Source organism: Drosophila elegans, unplaced genomic scaffold (genome assembly GCF_018152505.1).
Source record: "Drosophila elegans isolate 14027-0461.03 unplaced genomic scaffold, ASM1815250v1 contig_814, whole genome shotgun sequence".
NCBI classification, from domain to species: Eukaryota; Metazoa; Arthropoda; class Insecta; order Diptera; family Drosophilidae; genus Drosophila; species Drosophila elegans.
Window position 1 is genome coordinate 13,769,676 of NW_024546167.1, and position 22,123 is coordinate 13,791,798.

The 22,123-nt window shown below is 46.9% G+C and overlaps 6 protein-coding genes across 7 annotated transcripts; 1 reads left to right on the top strand and 5 right to left on the bottom strand.

Annotated features, from left to right (window-relative positions):
- Positions 1 to 149: 149 nt before the first annotated feature.
- LOC108138897 lies at positions 150 to 6,673 on the bottom strand. The gene is given in 3 exon segments (XM_017261435.2): positions 150 to 1,324; positions 6,316 to 6,477; positions 6,480 to 6,673. Coding segments are annotated over 2 exon segments (264 nt in total). The 5' UTR covers positions 6,604 to 6,673; the 3' UTR covers positions 150 to 1,324; positions 6,316 to 6,337.
- On the top strand, positions 1,188 to 6,314 carry LOC108138895 (insulin receptor). 2 transcript variants are annotated; one of them, XM_017261433.2, is made up of 7 exons: positions 1,188 to 1,295; positions 1,971 to 2,906; positions 3,240 to 3,481; positions 3,865 to 3,993; positions 4,065 to 4,418; positions 4,482 to 4,785; positions 4,850 to 6,314. In XM_017261433.2, the coding sequence occupies exons 2-7, from the start codon at positions 2,532 to 2,534 to the stop codon at positions 6,287 to 6,289; spliced, it is 2,844 nt and encodes a 947-aa protein (XP_017116922.1). In that variant the 5' UTR covers positions 1,188 to 1,295; positions 1,971 to 2,531; the 3' UTR covers positions 6,290 to 6,314. The 2 variants fall into 2 exon arrangements, with proteins under 2 accessions (XP_017116922.1, XP_041566245.1); XM_041710311.1 differs by having other exon boundaries at positions 1,192 to 1,295; positions 1,924 to 2,906.
- A 464-nt stretch (positions 6,674 to 7,137) lies between the features above and the next one.
- On the bottom strand, positions 7,138 to 8,472 carry LOC108138645 (tRNA-dihydrouridine(20a/20b) synthase [NAD(P)+]-like). Its single transcript, XM_017260985.2, has one exon. It carries the CDS (start codon positions 8,399 to 8,401, stop codon positions 7,214 to 7,216), a length of 1,188 nt encoding a protein of 395 aa, XP_017116474.1. The 5' UTR covers positions 8,402 to 8,472; the 3' UTR covers positions 7,138 to 7,213.
- A 502-nt stretch (positions 8,473 to 8,974) lies between these two features.
- On the bottom strand, positions 8,975 to 14,526 carry LOC108138690 (protein phosphatase PHLPP-like protein). Its single transcript, XM_017261037.2, has 5 exons — positions 13,985 to 14,526; positions 13,684 to 13,837; positions 11,973 to 12,769; positions 10,794 to 11,420; positions 8,975 to 10,120 (listed from the first exon to the last, which is right to left on the bottom strand). Exons 1-5 carry the CDS (start codon positions 14,216 to 14,218, stop codon positions 8,978 to 8,980), a joined length of 2,955 nt encoding a protein of 984 aa, XP_017116526.1. The 5' UTR covers positions 14,219 to 14,526; the 3' UTR covers positions 8,975 to 8,977.
- An 857-nt stretch (positions 14,527 to 15,383) lies between these two features.
- On the bottom strand, positions 15,384 to 20,147 carry LOC108138886 (RNA polymerase II degradation factor 1). The gene is made up of 3 exons (XM_017261418.2): positions 18,624 to 20,147; positions 18,094 to 18,558; positions 15,384 to 17,815 (listed from the first exon to the last, which is right to left on the bottom strand). Exons 1-3 carry the CDS (start codon positions 19,359 to 19,361, stop codon positions 16,529 to 16,531), a joined length of 2,490 nt encoding a protein of 829 aa, XP_017116907.1. The 5' UTR covers positions 19,362 to 20,147; the 3' UTR covers positions 15,384 to 16,528.
- A 217-nt stretch (positions 20,148 to 20,364) lies between these two features.
- Positions 20,365 to 22,118, bottom strand: LOC108138887 (probable 26S proteasome non-ATPase regulatory subunit 3). Its single transcript, XM_017261419.2, has 2 exons — positions 21,830 to 22,118; positions 20,365 to 21,770 (listed from the first exon to the last, which is right to left on the bottom strand). The coding sequence occupies exons 1-2, from the start codon at positions 21,991 to 21,993 to the stop codon at positions 20,450 to 20,452; spliced, it is 1,485 nt and encodes a 494-aa protein (XP_017116908.1). The 5' UTR covers positions 21,994 to 22,118; the 3' UTR covers positions 20,365 to 20,449.
- Between the last annotated feature and the right edge of the window lie 5 nt (positions 22,119 to 22,123).

The window sequence follows — 22,123 nt, forward strand, 5'->3', positions numbered from 1 at the left end:
TTTCAAAAGTCAGTTTCAAATTTGGCTGCATATTTTATAAGCAAGTAATTAAATCCTTTCCTTTCATATCATTAAAATAGTTTTCAACCATAAGTGTGTACCAAGTTCTCCACAGATCTTGATATTCAATGCACAGAAAGAAAAATGTATGTGGTTCAGAAATCAACCAGATATTTTGGAGTATATATATGGAATCTATAAAATATTTAACATATAAAAGTGTTCAAAGTATTAATTATAATTATTAGGCCACGTTTTGTTTTGATGATAAAACATTGTGAATACAAACTAAATTAAATATTGAGATGCCTTTTGTTTTGTGTGTATTCCAATGCTCTCTAAAACTTCTTATTGCCGGCTCGTTAAACTTAATCGCTTCGGATACTGAATGGGAATTCTCCTGACTTGACTTCAAGTTGTCCATGTCCATGTCAATGTGCGTGTGGAAGGAAGAATCCAATGCCAATGCCAATGCCAATGCCAATGGCGATGGCGATGACGATGCCGGTACCGGTAAGCCAGTGAGTCGGTGCCATGTGGCTAATTGGAGTCAGCTGTTTCGATGAGCCACTGGGATCAGCTGGTGGTTTGGCAGGAGCTGCCGTCCCATAAAAATCGAATGGCTGCACTGGGAGAAACCCGCAAGCGAATCGCATTACTTTCATTTCTTGTTAAATTGCTGTTGCGTAAGCGCAACGGCTGACAGATGACAAATTAACTGGTTCACATGCCTGCTGAAATCAAACGATCGCTTAATCAATTTACGATCGAGATCGACACACAGACCGTAGGTGTGCAGGCAGTGTATCTGGCGATCGGCGAGATCCCAGGGTCGGCGGAGGCTGGTGGCAGAAGACACTAAATGGAAAATCAATTGGTTTGCTCTCCACAGGCGGACGAGGTCCACAGACGGCCAGTCGGCCAGTCGGCAATCGATCGTCGCGAGGTGAACATCGTCGGTCGGCGTGCTCTTTCCCAATTTCGAATCTGCACCGGGCGAAAATATTCTTTGAAGATTGTTCAAACATTTTAATTGCATACCGCCGTGTGTGTTTGTGTGTGTGTGTGTGTGGTCAGCTGAAATCGCTCAATAATGAAATCTTGAAATATTCTATTTGTTATTTGTTTGAGTTATTTCTTATATTTAACAGTCTGGCTGTTTGGCACTAATTAGTTATAGTGCCCAATTAAATACACTTAATGCATAGTAGTGAACTACCACCTAAATTAACTAGACGGTGAAGATTCTAAAATATGTTATTTGTAAAACTAAGGTGCTTTATCCATCCATTGAGGTAGTGACGATCAAGGTGTTAAAAATCCGCTGAAATTAAAAACAAGAAAATACATTTAATTTGTATTTCTATATAATCGTATACTATATACTCTGGCAGTAAAAAGTCAGCTTAATAAAACTGATAATTAATTCTAGCTAAAACAAGAAAACGCAAATAAAAATTGAAATTTTTTTTTTTTAATTAGATTTATATACTTAAAGATTATAAGCTTACTATGCTGTCGATGTTGCTTTATTTCACTTAATTTTACTAAAACAGCTAGGTTCCAAAAATAAATTGTTTAAAAACAATGTTTGCAAACGTTTAAGTTTTTTATTAAATTATATTAAGTAGCCAAAAAAAAAACGTGTTAATGTTTGAAATTGATACTAATTTAACCTTTATTTTTGGTACTAAGAAAAGGAATATAATAACAATTAAATTTGACCGATGACTCATTGTGGTACAGTGTATAGACTAAAAACCAAAACACTTAAACACTCTTATAATAAAGCTGCCTTCATAAACGTTTATTCTCTGAAGATTTTATGCATTCTTGTTTTATGACTTCACCGAATTTCTTTTTAAATACTTATTTTTGGGCATGTTAAAATCATACACGCGGCCGTTTGGGTTTTGAAATTAGATATTTGCCAACAGATTGTATGGCACAATCATCGATCTCTCTATCAGCCAGATGATCTAAATATATGGCAACTCCCGCGATATGATATGAATATGTGCCAAAAGCGATCAAAAAAACAGAAGAGCAGACGTTTGCCCTCCACGAGACCAGCCTAATGTTAATACAAAAATACAATAAAATAAACAATAAACAAATACGATCGAAGAAGAAATTGTTTTAAACGTGCGTATTGTGCTTGTGTGATAAAAAGTATTTGTTTACGCTTAAGCTCTAGACGGTAAAGCAAAATAATTAGCGAAGAAGTAAAACAAAAGGCAACAGCCCTTCGTGTGTGATTTTTCGCCCCCGATAGCGCGAAAGAGGTGAAAAAGCCGCGAGAAAAGCGCTCAAGTCATAAATATCGGGGCTAATCAGATGGCCAGAGGGTCAGGGCGCTAATTAGGAGTGCTATATAACTGTAAGCGGATCGGATCGGTTCGGATCGAAAAAACATAAGTACGGCGGAAGCAACGCAATATGTTGGGGCGACATCGTTGCCGGTACAAAAAGCTAAAGAGGAAAAACGAAAAATAGAGTTCAGAACAGTTTTGAAGTCCCAGCTTGGCAACATGCCGTCCAGCAACATGTTGCTGGGCCTTAGCCTCATGTTGTTGGCGATATATGCACCTAGTGTCGAATCAAAATCGGAGCACGAATGCACCAGCATCGACATCCGCAACGAGTGCCGGAAGATGCATCTGCTGGACAACTGCACCGTGGTCACCGGCTACGTGATGATCACATTGATCACCAGCGAACAGCACTGCAACTTCTCGGACTACAGCTTCCCACTCCTCACCGAGATCACCGAGTTCATGATCTTCACCGAGGTGCGGGGCCTGGTTAACATCACGAAGATGTTCCCCAACCTGACCGTCATCCGGGGACGGCGCCTGTTCCTCAACTATGCCCTCGGCGTGACCAGCATGTACGACCTCCAACAGGTGAGTGCCGAAAATCAAATCATTATGCTACTTATTAAACATTTCGATCCTATTTACAAGAATATAAAATATAAATATACTTTATTGACCACTGTAAACAACAGCAAAGACATTATCTCCCGAAAGCGTTTAGTAAATTCTCAAGCTTTTCAATACAAAATAATCTTTTTTTTTTGGTTAAACATATCAAAAAGATAGTAAACTTATGTAAAGAGAGATTGTAAAGTTATAAAATATATGAGACCATTTTTTATATATGTATGCTATTATAGTTATTTTCTTATTTGCAATCGAAGCTTATGTAAGGCACTTATTGAACCCTTTAACTTTCAGTTGGCCTTCCCCCAATTGGTGGCCATACAACGCGGCCAAGTCTACATCGGGAACTGCCCGAAGCTCTGCAACATCGACCGGGTTAATTGGGATCTGCTCACCCTCAGCAGAGGCGAAAACCACATCATAATGGCTGCCAAGAACTGCAGCACTCCCGTGTGCAAGGGATGTTCTTCCTCCTACTGCTGGTCAAACATTTACTGCCAGCGATCCCTAAACGAAAATGTTGTTAACCCGAAGGCGTAAGTAAAAATTAAAATTAATTTGGGTTTAATATTTACTTAACATGAATTTCTAAAGAAAATTTTAAAGATTTTGGAGAGCAATTTTTAAATAAATTTGAAAAGCAAAAAAGTTTTAATTCATATAAATATATTCTTTTGGAGTTTTAATTTTTGCTCAAAAGCAATGATTTTTAAAAAAAAAATTAAATCAATAATAATTCTTTTTGGAGACTTAAATATATATATATATATATGTATATATATATTTAATATTTAAGTTATAAGCTTTCAAATCTTTATGCAAAGGTAATTATCAGAAACTCTATAGCATAGTGATGGAATTAAATAAGTGGAATAAATATCTTTTGGAATTAAGTTAAAAATGCACTGAATCATTTTAGCAACATTAACACCTGTCATGAGGAGTGTTTGGGCGGCTGCGAGAATAACTCCACATCCGCTGCTGACTGCGCAGTCTGCCGAGGACTCAGCGACGCCGGAGTTTGTGTGAAAAGCTGTCCGAAGAACAAGTGAGTGTAAACTTGCTGATATATATATATATATATGTCCGGCTCTCTATTTTCAACTACTATAACTACAGGTACGTGCTGGAGCATTTCCAGCGGTGTTACACCAAGGATGAGTGTGTGAATAAGCATGGCTTCGTTATCTCGGGGTCGCAGTGCGTAGCCTTCTGTCCCAGTGGCTACAAGAAGGACAACCAGTCCGAGTGTGTGCCGTGTGCCCGGGATGAGGCTTGTGTTAGCTTTTGCACTCCAGAGTATCCTGGGAATACCTTCACCATTTACAACCTGGCCGATGCCGAGAAGTTGCGTGGCTGCCAGATCTTCAACGGCAGCCTGGTCATCACAATTCGCAACAAGGTGAACGAGACGCTGCTTAGTCAGAGCTTCACCAGCATTCGCGAGATTCGGGGCCATCTCAAAGTCTTTCGGTGGGCATCAAATCACTTGGTTTCCTCATGACACTTCAAGGTATTTCCCCGTTTGTTTCACAGCTCGTCCCAGCTGAGAAGCTTGAATTTCCTCAGCAATCTGGAGCGTGTGTACGGTGATCCGTTAGAGAATCGTCACCACTCATTCATACTCTATGACAACAAGCAGCTGGCCGAGCTGTGGAAGCCCTCGCCGCACCTGGAGTTCATGGAGGGCGGCATGTTCATGCATCGCAACAACAAGCTGTGCAACAGAAGGATGCGCGAGTTCCAGAACAGTGTGACCCACCACAGGGCCCTGGACTCCCTGCAGACCAACGACCAGGAGGTGCAGTGCAGTCCCTCAAAGCTGCAGCTGTTTGTGCTGGTAATTTACAACAACTTCGTACGCGATAAACACAGAGATTTGAATATAATCTAAACATTTTCAGAAACGAACCCATCGGACTGTGAAGCTAAGCTGGCTGAAGAGCCAGACAAGCCAGAGGCTTGAACTGATCCACCGACCATTGATGCCGGGAAAGCTGTACCACGAGGAGAGCGAACTGGAGGCGCCGGTGTGCACACGCATAAACTGGAGGCGCCGGCTGCTCTTCCCCGACAATCTGATCGAGAATGGCACCCACTATCTGCTCGAGTTGGACGATCTGCAACCGAACACACGATACGCCTGCCTGCTGCGAACTTTCGGCGATGACGTGGCTCAGGATGCGCGTAGTGAACTGACCTACGTGCAGACGGAGCGGGACATTCCGCAGCCACCGCTGCTGGAGCTGGCCAGGAAGACGGATAGTTCGCTGAGTGTGCGGATGGCCAGTCGCGACCACGACAGCTTCCTGCTGACGGTCTTCGAACTGGCCGACGATCGGGCGTATATCGATCAGCGGAACTACTGCCACGAGCCGGCGTACATGTGGCAGGACACGGTCGGCGCCCAGTGGCTGGCCTTCGAGGACTACGACGACTGCTGTGCCGCGCGGGCGGAGCAACTGGACGACTCTCGCTTCGTAGCGGACATGCGGGAGCAGTACCGCTGCACGCTGGACGATCGCAAACAGTGCCGCAGACAGGCGCTGGCGGAGGCTACGCTGCCGCAGCTCCGGCTGCCCGGAAACACCACGGAGTATGAGCTCAAATCGCTGCATCGCTATCGCCAATATGACCTCCGGCTGCAGGCCTGCAACCAACTGGGCTGCAGCAGTCACACAACGCTCTATGCGCGCACAAACTACACCATGGGCGCTGATCTGCTCGCCCAGCTGAATGCCTGCCACGTTCCGGAGACGCAAAAGTACATCCTCCGCTTCCAAGAGCCCCAGAATCCCAACGGTTTGGTGACCAACTTTGTGGTCCATTATCGCAACAACTTCAGCCAGAGCCACGTCGGCTGTGTCACCAGGCAGCAGCACAAGAGTGCCGGCAATGTGTTTGTCCAGCAGATAAATATCACCTTCACCCAGTGCGCTGTGCGAGTTCATTCCCTGGCCGGGGATGCGATGACGCCCTACATCGCCATTGGCCATTGCAGCGAGGAGGAGCAACGGCTGGTGGCCCACAGCCGGGCGGCCAAGGAACTGGCCCCGGAAATCTCAGAGGTGCCCGCGACAACGTCGCACGCCCGCGGCATTAGCATATTCCTGATTTGCTTCCTATCCGGCTGCAGTGCATCGCTAGTTTGGGTGCTCTACAAGCGACGCTGCTGGCGGAAATTGCCCGGACTGCGGCGCTATGTGCCCGTGCGGGAGCAATGGCTGCGGGACCGGCAGCAGACCGAGGATCGCGAAATCCTTGTCGACGGCTTCGAGACGGTTCGTTTCCAGAACAACAACAACAGCAGCAGCAGCAGCCGGGCGGACGATTATACCATGTAAACGATAATATATGTATATGAACTTACTCTGGTAATGCAGCTCCAGATCCTAGGCGGAGGATGTGCTGGGCTTGGTGGTGGGCTCCGACTTGGCGGCCTCCTCGGTCTCCTCGTTCGGTTCGTTGCCGCTGGTGGCCAGGAGAACCGCCGGAACGCTACCGGAGGTCGCCGGCAGCACCTCGCTGTCGGAGGGGGCGTGGGCGTCCGGGGGGTAAGTAACTGCTGCCGACTCCTCAGACGCTCCATCTTGGCCTGCTCGTACTCCTTGAGATCGGACAGCTTCAGCTGGATGGTCTGCAGTTCGCGGCGTCGCATTTTCTCGCTTGTTTTCGGCAGTTTCGAATGTATACACCAGCTGGCCTAGTGGTGGCACCAGGTCTGACCGCGGTGCTATCGATAAATATTCAGACGTTATATTAATCGATATAAAATACTTTTTATATCATTTTCATTTTTCAAATATACCATACATTTACCTGTGTTCCCTATTTTATTTTATAGCCAACGAGTGGCTATCGCATTATGCCCACTATTTTAAATTTTTGAGGATCTTGATTTTTGTTCATTTATCATAAGCTTTTAAACAGTAAAAAAAATAATAAAGAACAAGTTTGTTAAATTCAAGAGGTGATATTAGTCATCTAAACTGATACCTTGTTTTTTTTTTATTATTTGTTTATGCATGCATATGTATACCAGTACATGAAAAAGTGGAAACAATATTTATTTTTTAATATTTAAAATGAATTGTCTAGCTATCCCGACTGTTTATGGTTATTTACCGAAATTATTGGTTTTATTACTGTAATTTCAAGCAAAGTATTATATGTATATCAAAGCAAAGCTAAATATATTAAGAAATATTTATTTATTTTGTACAACCTTTAGACCTACATAGCTAAGAATAGATTTATACAACAATTCACTACTCGTCGCCAAAGAGACCGCCCAGTTCCAGATCTTCCCCGCCAGTGCCCGTCAACTGGTGGGCCCGGAACTCCGTAAAGAACTTGCCATCGCTCTTCGCACTCCAGGCCTGCTCATCCGACTCGGCGGCAATGTGGCGGGCATGTTTGGGCGGCGTGAAGTGGGTGTACGTGCAATTCGTATAGTCAGCCGGCGTGGGGTTGTCCTCGTCGTACTGCAGGTTGTAGTGTTCCTTGAGGAACTGCACCACCTGCTCTTTGCTTCCCAAACTGTTGAACTGGACGCGCAGATCTCGTTTCATTTGGGCGCTGTACATGAAGGTGAGGTGGTGGTGGAAGCACTGGAACAGCAGGTTATCCCCGGCAGCAGCCGCAATGTCCAACCACTGCTGCACACATTCCAGCGGCGTGCTCCTAGCCTCCGGATAGGCGCTATTGAACAGTGCCGGATTGGCAAGCAGTCCACGGGCAGCCATCACACCAGCAGCTCCTGTCTTCTCATGCATTTCGCAGGCATCCTTGTAACTTTCCACATTGCCGTTGACTATCAGGGGGATTTGCAGGGACTGACGCACCTCCGCCATGGCCGGGATGTCCAGCGTGTCCTTCGAGTGCTTCTGGGCTGGCGTCCGACCGTGGAGAGTGAGGAAGGTGACGCCCGCATGCTCCAACTGGCGGGCCAATTCAATGGTTCGCTGCAGGGACTCCTCGCCGCCCAGGAGACGCATCTTGACCGAAACACTGAAGTCCGAGGGCAGAGTGCGTCTCACCTGCTGCACCACCTGACGCACTAGCTCCGGCTGGCGCAGCATACCGCATCCATAGCCCTTGGCCATGGCCCAGCTCTGCGGACAGCCGCAGTTCAGATCGATGCCGTCCACATACGGATAGATAAGCTGGGCGGAGGTCACAAATTCCGCCGGATCCTTGGCGGCAAACTGGGCAATCACCGGCTGGTCATCCGCCCCCGTGGAGAACTCATTTTGGCGGGCTTTCTCGCTGTTGTTAATGGAGTCCGAGATCATCATGGGCGTGAAGGCGAGTTGCACTCCATTGAGGCGCACAAGTCGCCGGAATTCCAGCTTGCTGTAGCGCACCATCGGAGCGGAAATCCGTAGGAAATCCGGTTGCGCTTCCGCGAAGAGTGCGGCGATGTCGTGGTGCGGCCTTTGTTGCGGCAGGTGCATCGTTAATTAATGGTAAATAAACATAAACAATCGCCAAACGTGGAGGAATAACTATGCCGGGGAAACTGCCTATCGGCATACACCACGTGAGGAGCTATCGATAACATGGCCATCGATTTTTAATAGTGGGTTTTTTGTGAAAGTCAATAACGGCTTTTTGGTATGAAATTTCAAAAGGAGGGATTTAAAGAAAATTTAAATTTGTATTATTACTAATTCAAGAACATCAATAATATCATTAATTAATTAATTATTGAAATGTGCATCGTTTATAAGAAAGATAATATTTTTAGCGGGGAAATTGACTATCGTATAAAATTTAAGACAGTGGGAATAAAATAAAATGTATTGCTTTTATTATTACTTTATACAACATTTATTATCAACTACTAATTAAAACAAAAAAAGTTTATAATCGAAAAGTAAATTTCATGAATAATAATAATTTTACTGAATAGGTTTTTATATGAATGTATATTTAAATGTATTCTAAAGATTGTCAATAAACCTTGACTTCGATTAGCAGTTCTAATTAAAATAATACATTTGAACTTATAGTAAACGCACTGGCGAAGGCTAGAGTTCCGTGGTGGCCACTCCCCAGTACTTTCGCATGCGACTCTCCTGCTCGTTGAACTCATCATCGTCGTGCTCCTCCTCGTCCAGGATGTTCCTCTCCCGCTCCTGGGTCACGGCAAAGTCGTACTCGAAGTTGTAGGGCATGAGACGCTGAAGGGAACCAAAGTAGGCGGAGTTTGGTCCTCCGGATCGCTTCACGCTGCTTCCGGCTCCAATCTTGCGCGGCTTGGGATCGAACAGATTGTAGCCGTAGCCGTAGCTCTGTGCCTGCTGGAAGGTGAGGGCACTGCCAAAATGACCCGGAATCGGCTGATTCACCTGATGATACGATCCCAGGGGCACGGAACTCGGAGTGGAGCAGCCCAGCGGCTGGGGCAACTGTGGGGTGCTGGTCGAGATGAACTTGTTGGTGACACTGCGCATCAGATTCGAGGTGAAGTCATTGCGATCCGGCAGGTGAGAGGCTGCCACGATGGCATTCGGCACGGACCGCTGCTTCGTGAAGGACTTGGAAATGGTGTTCAGCTCCTTGTCGAACAGCAGCTGGGTGTTCTGCTCCAGCATGTACTCCCAGCACTTGAACTGCTCCTCGGACAGCACCGACTCCGTTTCGTCCAGCATCTCTAGCTGCTGCTCCTCCTGCAGGACGCGGGCATGGGCCAGCACAAACTCATCGTCCTTGTTGTCGTTGTCCTTGTCATTGTCCTTGGTGTCCTTGCTGTCCTTGCTGTCCTTGGCCAGCAGATCCCGATCGCTCTGGCCACTGGGCGAGGATCGTCCTGCCAGCGGCTCCTGTTCGATGGCCCGGTGGCGACAGGCATTGCTCCGATCGCAGCAGGTCCGCTTGCACACGGACCCACTGGACAAGGGCGGCGGCACCGGCTGGGGCTTCCTGCGCACACTCTGCTTCAGCTCCCGGATGAGGTGGTCCACGTCGGTGCCCAGGTGCCGGAATCGCACCACAATCACGCTGAGATTCTCCGCCGCCGCAAAACTCTGCGCAATGTCCACCAGTCGCTTGGCCGCCAGCAGGGCATTCTCCTCCTTCCGAATCTCTCGGGCCGCACGATCGATGTCCATCACGGACCACAGCTGGGCATTGCCCACCACCAGGTACTCGTCATCGTTGCTTAGGGTCAGCTGGAACAAGGAACACATCAAAATGAATAAATGATTATAATGATTAGCAATGATTATTATGTTTTTTTGTAACCACGATTTCCTAAAATTTCGGATTAGTAATCTGTAGGTAAAATCCTTTCACTAGTTTTTATTCTTGGACATTTAATTAAGTTAAAATAGTATTCATTTTGGAAAGCAACAATTTTTAAAATAATTTTCTAGGATTGATTGCATTAAGTTTCATTTTACAATTAGGTCAAATTGCTGAAGCTAAAAACTCTTAATCCGATAGAAATTAATATTTTCCAACATCAAATAATTGAACTACTTAAAAGAAACTTTTAGAGGAAAAAAATGTTGTGCATTTAAATTAATCATCTATTTATTTCGCCCATTTGCTTATTTTTTGTAAGTAGGAGACAAATCTTCGAAATGCAGATTAGCTTGTAGAACTTAATTTAAACTTTATTTAATTCTATTTATTCTATTTATATAGTTTTCTTTTCTTCCTAAAGCAAATATTTATTATTTTGTCCCGAAAGTATTTTAATTGGCAAAGTAAGTGTCCTAAATTGGAATTTCTTTTTTTGAAAAATAAAGGTTTTTGCTTGTTAGGTCCGACTCTATACCTTTAGAACTAGAAAATGTTTTCTATTTTTTTTTTATTTACCTCCTAAACTTAGTTACCCACCTCAAGAACCTGTGGATCCGGCATTGCCATGGAATGGCTCTGATCCTTTTGGATGGTCTCCGATTCGGTGAGTCGCAGTTGGGAGGTGCGGCGTATCAGATAGGCATCCAGGCGACCGGTGCTGGCCATGCGCAGGACATAGCGCTTGCTCTTCAGCGGCCTCACCTTCGAGGGAGCCCGTGTCCTGGTGAGATGGAAGAGGGCGGCACTGCGCACCGTGCCACACTGCTGTTGGGCCGCCAGCAGGGTGAACTTCATGTAGTCCCTGACCGCCGCGTCCTTGACCAGCTGCTCCTGCCTCATCAGATCGGGCACTAGATGGGCCATCTCCTGGGCCGCCCGACCCTGTCCCTCCAATGCCTCGAACATGCCGTAGAGGGCTTCGTCGGAGCCGCCATAGTTGGCTGCCCGGAGTTGGCAGACCAGCAGCTTGCGGCAATCTCCAGAGCCCGGAGTCTCCGCAAAGCCCATGGTCCAGGGTCCACTCGCCTTGCTCTGACCCCTTTGGGCATTCACCTGCCGCAGCGTGGTTGTGGGCAAGGCGGCTCTGTTGTTGCCCGACACATCGATCAGGCTCCAGTGGCGCTGGCTCTGGGTCTGGCACACCTTAAACTGCTGCTCGTCCACCTGGATAAAAATTTATTTAGAATAAATAAATCAATAAATAAATATAATATAATAATATAATAATTTTATACTTAATAATATTAAACATTTTTTTAGTAAACTATCGTTAAAGGAATTTTCACAACTGATGGATAAAAGAAAAAGCGCGAATTCTTCAGCATTAAATAGTCGTTGAAAAATTGCGCTTGCAATCCACAAGCACACAAAAATTAGGAAAGATCCCTTTGATATTATTTAAAATACAATTTTTTTAACCATTTTTGGCTTAATAATTTTAACTTTAAGAAAATTTAACTTTTGCATTTAAATTTGATTAAAGAACATATTATTAAACTTACAGTTTTTAAAATACAATTTTGTAAATAAAATAAGTATAAATTATATTATCTCAATCACATAAAATAAATATTTCAAAATATTAAATTTATATAAAATATCATATACATAAATAAATTAACATAAACCAAAGTGATTTCCATTTCATATCAATATTATTAATTGTACTCGCGCAGAAAGAGTATAAGAGTAAGAGTATAAATTCCGTAGTCTCACCTGCAACTGCAGGTTGCCCGAAAGATCCAGGTACTTGAGGTTCCGCGAGGGCACGAGGGCCAGTAGATTGACCCGATCCAGATGATTGTGCGAGAGATCCAGGACCTTGAGCATGCCCAGCTTGGCCAGTTGGGGGGTGCAGAGGAGCAGGTTGTTGCAGCACCGGAGCACCCTCAGCTGGCCCAGAGTGGCCACCTCCTCGGGCAGTTGCTGCAGCATATTGCCGGACATGACCAGGATCTCCAAATCCGGCCAGTTGCGGACACAGGCGGCGGGCAGGACACCAATGCGATTGTAGGCCAAATGCAGCACCCTCAACCTAGCGGCATTGTGCAGTGGCTCGAAAATACTGTCGTTCAGTTGGTTCCCCGCCAGCGAGAGATTCACCAAGGCAGCATGGTTGTTCTGCTCGTAGCGCGGCAAGGTGGCCAACTTGTTGCAGGAGGCATTCAGCGTTTCCAGCCGCGAATGGGTCACAGCGAAGAAGTTCTCCGGCAGACTCGGCAGCTCATTGCTCTGCAGCTGGAGGCTCCGGATGCTGCCAAAACCCTCCGGCAACTGGTCCAAATACTTCAGCTCGTTGTAGGCCAGATTCAGGGAAACCAGATGACTGATCCTGTAGTTGCGCAGCAGTCCCGTCACCTGGCCGAGCCGGTTGTGTGCGGCCTCCAGGACCGACAGGGATGCACATGCTCCGATCCAGTTGGGCAGCTCGCCGAAGTTGTTGTGCGAGATGTCGATGCGATGCAGCTTCAGCGGCACCGGATGGCTGTTCGTTGTCGATATGTTGTGCAGGTCTGGCAGACATGGAACATAAGATTTTGAGAGTTAAATGGGTGCAAATTACTTCCATATTAATAATTTTAAATACCAAGCACATAATAAATTAGAGTACAAAGGATAGGATCACTTTAAATGTTTACTATTGGAACAACTTAATAAAACTTAAAAGTACATCCTTTATATAGCATTATTCCATATTTGCAGCATACAGTTTAAATTCCATTATTTTGTAATGTATATCAAAAAAGTGGCAGAAGCTCATTTAATAAAATATAATACATAATAAAAATAAAAAATTATATATATATATATAAAAACTGAAAAAATTGCATTCTTTAATATTACTTATCTGTACAACAAAAAAATTACCTTAAAAAAGTGTGAATATTAAGTTTTAATATTTGTGTCTTGAAAGTATTAATTCATTACTAAGTAATATAGACCCTATACTTTTTAGTTTCACTTTTAAGCTACACAAGTTTTATTTTAACACTTTAGTGGTATTAATTTAAAACACTTATCTTAATCTTATTGAGAAATTTTTCATACCCAATAGCTTAAATTGTTTTTTTTTTGTGTTTAAAATAAATTGCTTAAAGTGGTAATCAATGCTATTTTATTTAACGCAAGCATTTGTTTGTATTTGTTGAGTTTAAAAATTAGTTTATTGTTTTATGTTTTAATTTAAATAAATCTAATGCCAATACATACATAAGCCATTAGTTAACAAGGTTTAAATGTGTATATGGTGCTTTCCTTTTCATAAGCACCAATAAAAAACCGTTTCTGCAGAGATAGTTATGTTTATGCAAATTAGATTTGATAGTGTGGCTAACGATTTCCATTATTTTTGCAATTTCAGACCTACTTTACACACTTAAAACAGCGGGAAATATGAAAATATTAAAATTAAAAGAGCAGTACTTACAATTATGGTCGGCTGTGAGTGTCTGCAGATTGGTGGCGTTGATGATCAGCTCCATCAGCTTGTTCCGGCTGCACTTGAGCGTCTCCAGCTGCGCCAGCGAGCTGAGATCCAAGACCTCCATTTCGTTTTCGCATACCTCCAGCTGGGTCAAGTACTGCCGGCGAAAAGAGAAAACATTGAATGCTGCAAACATATATATATATGTAGGTAGGTATCGACCGGATACGAAATACCGGATGTTGGATGCCGAATGCCGTATGCCGTATGCCGGATACCGGATACCGGAGTCAACTCAACTCACGTTGTAGTTGCCAATCAAAATGCTGCCCCCCAGTTGGCTGCCCCTCAGGCTGAGCTTTTGGGGGGATGTCTGGCCACCAGTGGTGGCCTGCTCCTCCTCCTCCTCCTCCACATCCACATCCACCTTCTTCTTCCTCGCCAGCTCGACGGGCAGTGGATGCGGTCCACTGTGGCTGGCATTAACTTTCAGCTTCGATTTGTATGGATCCGTTGGCTTCCTCGCGGCTTTGAGCATTGTTTCGACCGTCCAGGGGGTTTATTGTTTTTTTTTTTTTTTATTTCGAGCTGTTGGTAAGACTACAACTTCGCTATGCATCAACGAGCACCCACCAACTGAAGATCGCCTCGGATTTCATATGTTTTCGTGGGGCAATACACTGCACTGCACTATTGTTTTCAAAAAAAAACTCATAGAATCACTTATTCTGTCCAATTATGAGTTGTTGTTTCTACAGGGATTTCCCGGGATGTGGCAAGTAACCACTCTGTGAATTTGGTAATACTTCTACATTGTACTGTAGGATCCACACCCGATAAATGCGACCGCTCAACTGAAGACGAACACAATAACTACGGCTGTGACTCTGAGCCGTTACAGAAAGACGGACACGCTTGAGGGCACCTCGGTCTTTCGGTTTCTGGTCGTATTGCCCAAATCCGAGTTGCGTTTAAGACATGGAAGTACAGTGAATATCAGGGTTTGTAACATTCAAAATAGTATTAAACTCAACAGACTATCCGAACAGATTAAATGTGGAATTTAAATGGGTAACTAAATATTAAAGCAATCGAAAAAATTATTTTATTTTTTAAAGAAAAAAAGTTTGTCTTTTTTTATTTGGTACTTGATTTCATTCAACGCTCAGTTGAAATTACTTATTTGTATATTGTAAAGTATGTTTTAAGCTTCATAGATCCCAAATAAGTATGCAATTCCATCTAGGCATAATCAAAACTAATTCAAAATCAAGCTTAATATATTGTCTTCGCTGGTAGTCACTGTACAACCTGCTTATGAAGCACAGAGAGGAGTTGGCAATTTAACGAGGGTGCATTTCAGCAATCCACGTTAAGAGCACCAGCAGATCTCTTTCCATTTTGCTGCATATCTGGCCACCTGCTTAGCGATTTGAGTGCCGAAGATGGGCTGAAAACGTTTTAGACAGAAGCGTAAGAAATAAAGGCAGTTTGGATTTTTAGCTTTGTGTTTTTACACGAATTTTAGAAACAATTTGTTTTTATTATTTCAATGAAATATAATAATTGTTTGTCATGCCTACGCATTAGCAGCAAACTCAGAAAAGTGTGTATTTCATGTAAATCATTTGCTTCTCCTCTCATTATCTTGCAGTTCGTCTGCTGACTTTACAAAATTTTAACAACGTCTATACATAAGAAACTAAGGGCAGGCAATTGTATTTTGTGGTCAACCGTGGGCGGCTTTTGGCGTGACCTTAACGGTTATTCTCTATAACTTGGCCAGTTCATACATATACAGTTGCCCACACGATCGGGGGTCAAGTTGTGAGTACATAAAATAATAATAATTAGACAGAGTGCTTAGCAATAATGTACGCCCTATCCACATAAGAGTGTATCATATACGATTGTTTGCTTTAAAATAATAATAATATTTATAAATATATATATATATATATTTATATATATATATGTATATAAGTATGTAGGTATTCATATAAAGTACAAAAAAAAAAACATTGCTAAAATACATGTTTAAACAAAGGAGCAGCAAATAAATAGATGAAGGAGTAACTAGATTACGCTTGGTGAGAAAATCAGAAGGTTAAGTTGGAATAAGAAGTCGGTTAACTATGCACATTGTGCTGCTACGCTCGTTTGTTTATACACATAATCAATTTTTATATATTTGCTAGGTATTCCGTATGCTACGTTTTGTGTTCTGTGTTTTGTTTTCTGATTTCTGTATTCTGATTTCTGTATTCTGTTCTCCTAAAGTTAACTTCATCTCCTTCGATACGTTTACGGTTTGGTTATGCCTTCCGTGGTCGCGTTGCGGCTTACGTAATGGTTCTTTAGCTTAATTCGATCGCGGCTTGTGGGCAACATCTGCCCGTGAGAGTGAGTGTACGGAACGCGGATTAGGATAATTACTTATTGCTGTTGTACATTAAACTAAACATTAGAAATATTAAGAGTGACATATGACTAAAATTCGTTATCGACTATGTGTGTGTGTGTGTGTAGTTCTGATTTGTGGGGGTGTAGTATGTAGTGTGTAGTGTGTATTCTGTGGCAGGACAGGGCGCATCTAAATCAATCTTATTTACGGATAAGGTTTGTCAAGACTTAGGCAGCCGCCTGCCGCCGATCTTCAAATCGAATTAACGCGAATTGAGAGGCTTACCGAACTAAGAGACGTGGCAAAGGCGAGAAATTTGATTTCCGCACTACACAATCATAATAAATGGTAATTCGTATAAGTAGGTTAGGATTATGCATAATCATTAATATATAGCAGTAATTATATTTCCATATATGTACGTCAATATATGGACCCTCCGTATTATTTCCCCGTACTGGTCACCGTCCCCGCAGTCGTCGCCGCATTGATCTGCATGCCGCTCACATCCTTGTGGTGATCGCCCGCAGAGTTCGCATCCATGCTCGTCTCCGAGTAGTCCAGTTTGTAGCTGGCGCTTCGCGTCACATCCTCCATGGACGCCTCCTGGCACTCCCGTCCGCTGTGCGTCTGCGATCCGCAGTTGTAGCAGGAGATCACCTTCTGTCCGTTCCCCCCGCCGCCCGCTCCCGTTATGGGGCAGACGGTGAGCGCACTGTACGGCGTCGTGCTGGGAACCTGCTGCTGCTGTTGCGGCGCTGGCACCGTCTGCACGGTCACCGCGTTCGTGCTGACCACGGCCGCCGTGCTCTGCAGCTGCGGCGGCGTCCCCGCCGCCGGAGTGCCGCCCGCCGGCATCGACAGGAAGGCCAGGCTCGTGTGGAAGGCCGGGTAGAGGAACTCGCCGTTGTGCGGCGGAACAATCGGATAGCGGAGGCCACCGCGTACCGTCTGCGGCGGCGGCGCACTGTGCGCCTGGAATATCGTCTGCTGGGGCGGCGGGGGTCCTCGCTGGTGATATGGATAGCTCGCATTGTAGGCTGTGGGCGGCGGTTGTTGCGGCTGCAGGAGCACTGTTGTCGTCGGCGTGCTCACCGGCGATTGGCTGATGAGCAGCGTCTGCTGCTGCTGCTGCTGCTGTTGTTGTTGTTGCTGCTGCAGGCTGCCGCTGCTGATGGTCTGCGCATCACTGACAATGCTCGGCGTTCCCGTCGTATAGACTTGCTGGTAGCTCTTATCCATCCCATTGCGTCCGTTTAGCCGGTGCTGCAAGTTCAGCTGCTGCTGCTGCTGCTTGTAGCTGAGGTGATGCTGCTTTGGCTGGTAGTTGCCCAGGGTGACGGGCGGCACCGTGGTGAGCATGCCCATGCCCGCATCCACCGCAGTGTGCAGTGGCAATGAGAGGTGCGTAGGCGTCGGCGTTTCCGAGGGCGACAGGTCGCCGCAGGATCCATTCGAGCTGCCCGATTCACTGCCTGTGGTGGCCGCACTTTTGTTGGAGTTCATGCCCATCATCGAACTGCTGCCATCGTCGTTTATATTCATACTCTGCATCATAACGTTCATGTTGTAGTTGGGGTTCTGAAAGTGCTGCTGCTGCTGCTGCTGGTGCTGTGGTATGAATGCGTTTGCCTTGACTCGATGGTGGTGTCCTGGCCGCGGGAAACCATTGCGGATGAGGCTGTGCAGGCTGGTTCCACTCGAATTGCTGCTTCCGCCTTCGTTAATACCCTGCAATGAATAATATGTAATATGTTGTTAGTGTTATTCAGCGCTGAGCATTCTCTGAAGACAATGGAATTGATAAAATACTTATGCAGAACTAAAAGTTAACTAACTAAATAAATAAAATACAAGTAAGTGCAAAATAATATAGATTGCTTCATGTAAGACTATAAATTTGCTATGTATTCTAATTCACTTCCGAACGATACAAATTACGCAGTAAATTATTCATCGGAAAAGCTACGTCTTACAATGCGCTACTTTTTTAGTGGTCTGATAATTACATCGTGCTGCTGCTCGCCGCCAATCGAGGTTGGCGGCGGCGTTGTCTCCGCCGAAGGACGTCGCGCAGTCTTTTGCCCCGCCAGTCGCTGCGACATGTTCCTCATCGGCTGCTGATGCGCCTGCTGCTGCGGCTGCTGCTGCGCCTGCAGTGGAACGTTGATCAGGGACCGGTCCCGCTGGGGACTGGTGGTCCGGCTGCTCGAGGGCGAGGACTGCTGGCTCAGCATGGGCGAGCTGGCCGGTGGCACTTGATGGTCCAGACTCTGCGGCTGCTGCTGCTGTTGCTGCTGCTGCAGAGCGGGCTGTTGGTGGGGCGGTTGTGGGACGTAGTGGCGCATCGTCCACCCAGTGTTCTGGTGACCGATGATGGCACTCGTGTCCGTTGGAATGGTGATATTCGGCTGCATCAGATGCGCCATGCCGTCGACACTGATCTGGTGCGTTCCATCAGCGCTGGGTATTAGCTGAAACGAAATGATAAAGGAATGAGCTTAGTCTGCCCGCGATTGGATTATGCTTGACTACTCACCTTGGGAAAGTGCTGGGGAAAGATCATGGGGATGTTGCCCTGCGGCGTCTGTACCATCTGCACCACCTGCGGATGCTGCGGGTGTGGTGGCGGCTGCTGTGGCCCCGGCATCTGGTGGATCACATGTGGTGGCTGCTGCTGCTGCTGCAGGATCAGGTCGTGTGGGGACGGCGGGTGCGGATGATGGGGTGCTGGCGTCGGCGTCGGCGTCTGCGACTGTGTCTGCATCTGCGGTGCAAACCGCTCGGCCACCAGCTTGTTCTCCTTGATCTTGGCCAGTATGCCGAAGATCTTCTTCTGCTCCTCCATGGAGAACACCGGGTGGATGGCCGCCATTGTGTAGACCAACAGGAGCTCCAGCAGCGTGTCCTGGTCATTGATACAGCCAAAATCGCACTCGCCCCAGCATTCCAGCGTGCGGTAGATCTCACTGACGCAGTTCCGGTTGCAGGCACGGATCAGCGCCAGATACAGGGCCATCTTGCGCCGGATCTTCCGGTCGGTGGGGTCGCCCTTTTGGCAGTTGACCATGTCGGCGGCCAGCTCGTGCGGATTGTTAGCCCGCAGCTCCATGCCGCGCAGCGTTTCCGAGTCGCACCGACCCTGTTCCTCGAGAAGCGTGCCCAGGAAGCGCAGCTCGAACGGCAGGCAGGCGGTGAGCAGGGCGTACATCGTTTCGATCCGATTGTAGCTCTCGAGTTTCTCAAACCACAGCAGCACGTCCTGTTTGCAAATCATCGTTTGTCCCAGTCCTTTCACCTACCGATCCCGAATCCCTGCAAGCGGCGGCTGCACTGCATCAATGGCCACACGCTAGTGTGCCCGTTCGCCCGTTGGCCCGTCGCTCCCGTTGCTCTGTTTGTGTATGTGCGCGCGCGTGTGTGTGTGGGTGCTCTAGTTACGTGTGGTGGGTGCAAAAGGCGTCCAGAATCTCGTTAGGTGGCAGCAGTAGTCGCAGCTGCTGCTGCATCACAGCCGGAATCGTCCAAAGCTGGCTGGGTTCCGCTCCTGGACAATGGATAGTGGACACCGGCCCAGCTACCCGGGGCACTGCTAATTGGCTTTTCGCTGGCGTTTTTCGCCACTAATCTGCTCACAAAGGCCGAGCTGATCGGCTGCTGCCCACAACTACAACTAGTCGCGTATATTTTGCGCGTTAGCGGGGTAGGGGGTGCGCGGGCGGCGGGCAGCAGGGGGCTGCACCACATTGGCCAGGCACTCGCTGCTTCGCAAAACACTCGCCGCTATTCTCGTTGGGCCGCTGTTATTCGGGGGAGACTACTCGCCGCTGCCAAAAATTCTGCAATTTCCGCGATATTCCTCGCAACGCGCGCTCTCCCTTTTTCCGGCGACAATTGTTGCTACGTCAGCGTGGGCGTCTCGCGGATTTGGGCATTCAAAGCGTGCACGCACTCTAATTCGTTTGCATTGTGTGCACTTTTTGTCAAAATCAAATTTTCTATTTCCCTTCCACTTTGTCTCGGTGTGACCGTGGCTGCTGTTTGTGTTGTTTGCGCCAGTGTGACCGTTGACATCGGTGGACGAAATACACCAGCAGAAAATGTCCATAAACCGCTAGCCGTACTGTTTCATATATGCGCGCCAGGGCTGCCAGACGTCTCTACTCTTAAAAATTTAAAATAGATTTAATACATATTTCTTGTTAACTTGTTCCGTCTCGAAAACTTCAACAAAATTAATAAAATAGCACCTTGCCGATCCCAGAGTATTAGAGTACTTATAATTTTGTAACTTATTTAATTGCGGATTATGTTTCTATCAAAAATGAATGCAAATACATATTGAATTGCAGCAGCAGCCGCCGTTTAGAAACCGTCCTCATCGTCCTCGGCCATCTCCTTGGCCAGCTCGAGGTCCTGCTGCTCCCGTTCGCGACGCTCCTCGGCGCTCTCCAAATCCTTGCCGTACGACTTCGGAGGATAGCGCATGGCCTTCACGCTCTGGTTGTGCAGGTTCAGGCAGAACGAGATGCGCTCGTGGAAGGCCAGCTGCGGCTCCCGGGTGCTGTAGATATCGGTGCTCTCCTTGCTGCGCATGTAGTTCTGGGCCGGGTCCAGCGTGGCCTCGATCACTCCATCCCGTATGGCCTTCGACACGATAAATTCGGCATCCTCGGCAGAGTCGAGCATCAGCCGCTTGGCAATGTCCTGGGGCGAGATGCGCGAGTACGAGAGTCCAATGGAGCGGATCGCAGTCTTGATCACGTTGTGGCGCAGCCGGATGATCAGTGTGAACGTGTGGTCTAGCTGGAATTTAGGTCCGTACTGCGAAACCACGTCGCCGAACCTCTTCAGGTTGCCCAGACGCACGGCCTGCGTGAGCTGGAAGTAGGCGCCCAGGGATTGACGCAGACCGGCCTGCCGGAACACCACACGCTCCGGGATGTTGCCCAACAGCAGCTCCACCACGATGATCAGCTTTTGCACCGTCTGGCGGAAGCCGATGGCCGCGTGCTGCGGTGACTTGCGCAGCGCCTGGACCAGATGCTTGTGGGCATCGCTGTACTCCAGTTTGGCGGCCTTGATGCGACCCAAATAGTACAGGAAGCGGGCCCACTCATTGTTGCTGGCCGATTCCGGATAGACGGACTTCTTCACCAGCTTGTCGGCCTGATCGTACAGAGCGTAGTGCAAATAGTTACGCAGCAGACAGTTGATCAGCACAGCCTGACCCTCGAAGTCGTTGCGCAGCGTGGCGGTGCGCAGGCGGGCGTGCAGGAAGGCGCGGATGCCCTCCAGTGAGTTCTTAAGCTCCGCCACGCGCGAGAAGTAGAAGTAGGACTTGGCCCCAATCAGGTCCAGGGTGCGGCGGTTCTGGATGGATATCTTGGCCATCAAAGCATCCGCGCAGGTTCCGGCGCGCTTCAGATCGCTGGCATCGATCAACTTGACCAGCAGGAGTAGGTAGAAGTAGGCATCGACTTCGGCAATCGGAGCCTTGCTGGCCACTTGCTTTTTGGGCACATCGGGCAGTTCGGTGGCGTCCTTCTCCATGGCGGGCATTAGGGCCACGGCAGCCTCGCGATCCGCACCAACTGGATAGATGCTTTGTGCCAGATTGCGAAAGACAACGCCGTTCAACTTGCGGCGGGTGTTGGGCAAATTGCGAAGGACGCGCAGGATGAAGCTGTCGGCGAAATTGAAACCATGAGCTCCAGAGTAGGTTGTAAGGCTCTAACCACTCACCGCGACTCCTTGGAGGCCACCCCCTTCTCGATTTGACGAATCTGCTCACGAATCTCCTGCACTGCGGCCACATCTTGGTTCTTCTTCTCATCCGCCAGCGTCTCGGCCGTGGGATCCACTTCCATCTCCACGTCGTGGGCACCGATGTCCGTTGCGTTGGTCATGTTGTAGAACTCGCAATTTGCTAATGTCACAATTATGGCCGACTATTCTTTTGTTTTTTCTCCAATTCCAAATCAAAAATGCCTAGTAATGTTGCTTCTTCTTATTCGTTTTCGGCTGCCTGACAGTGTT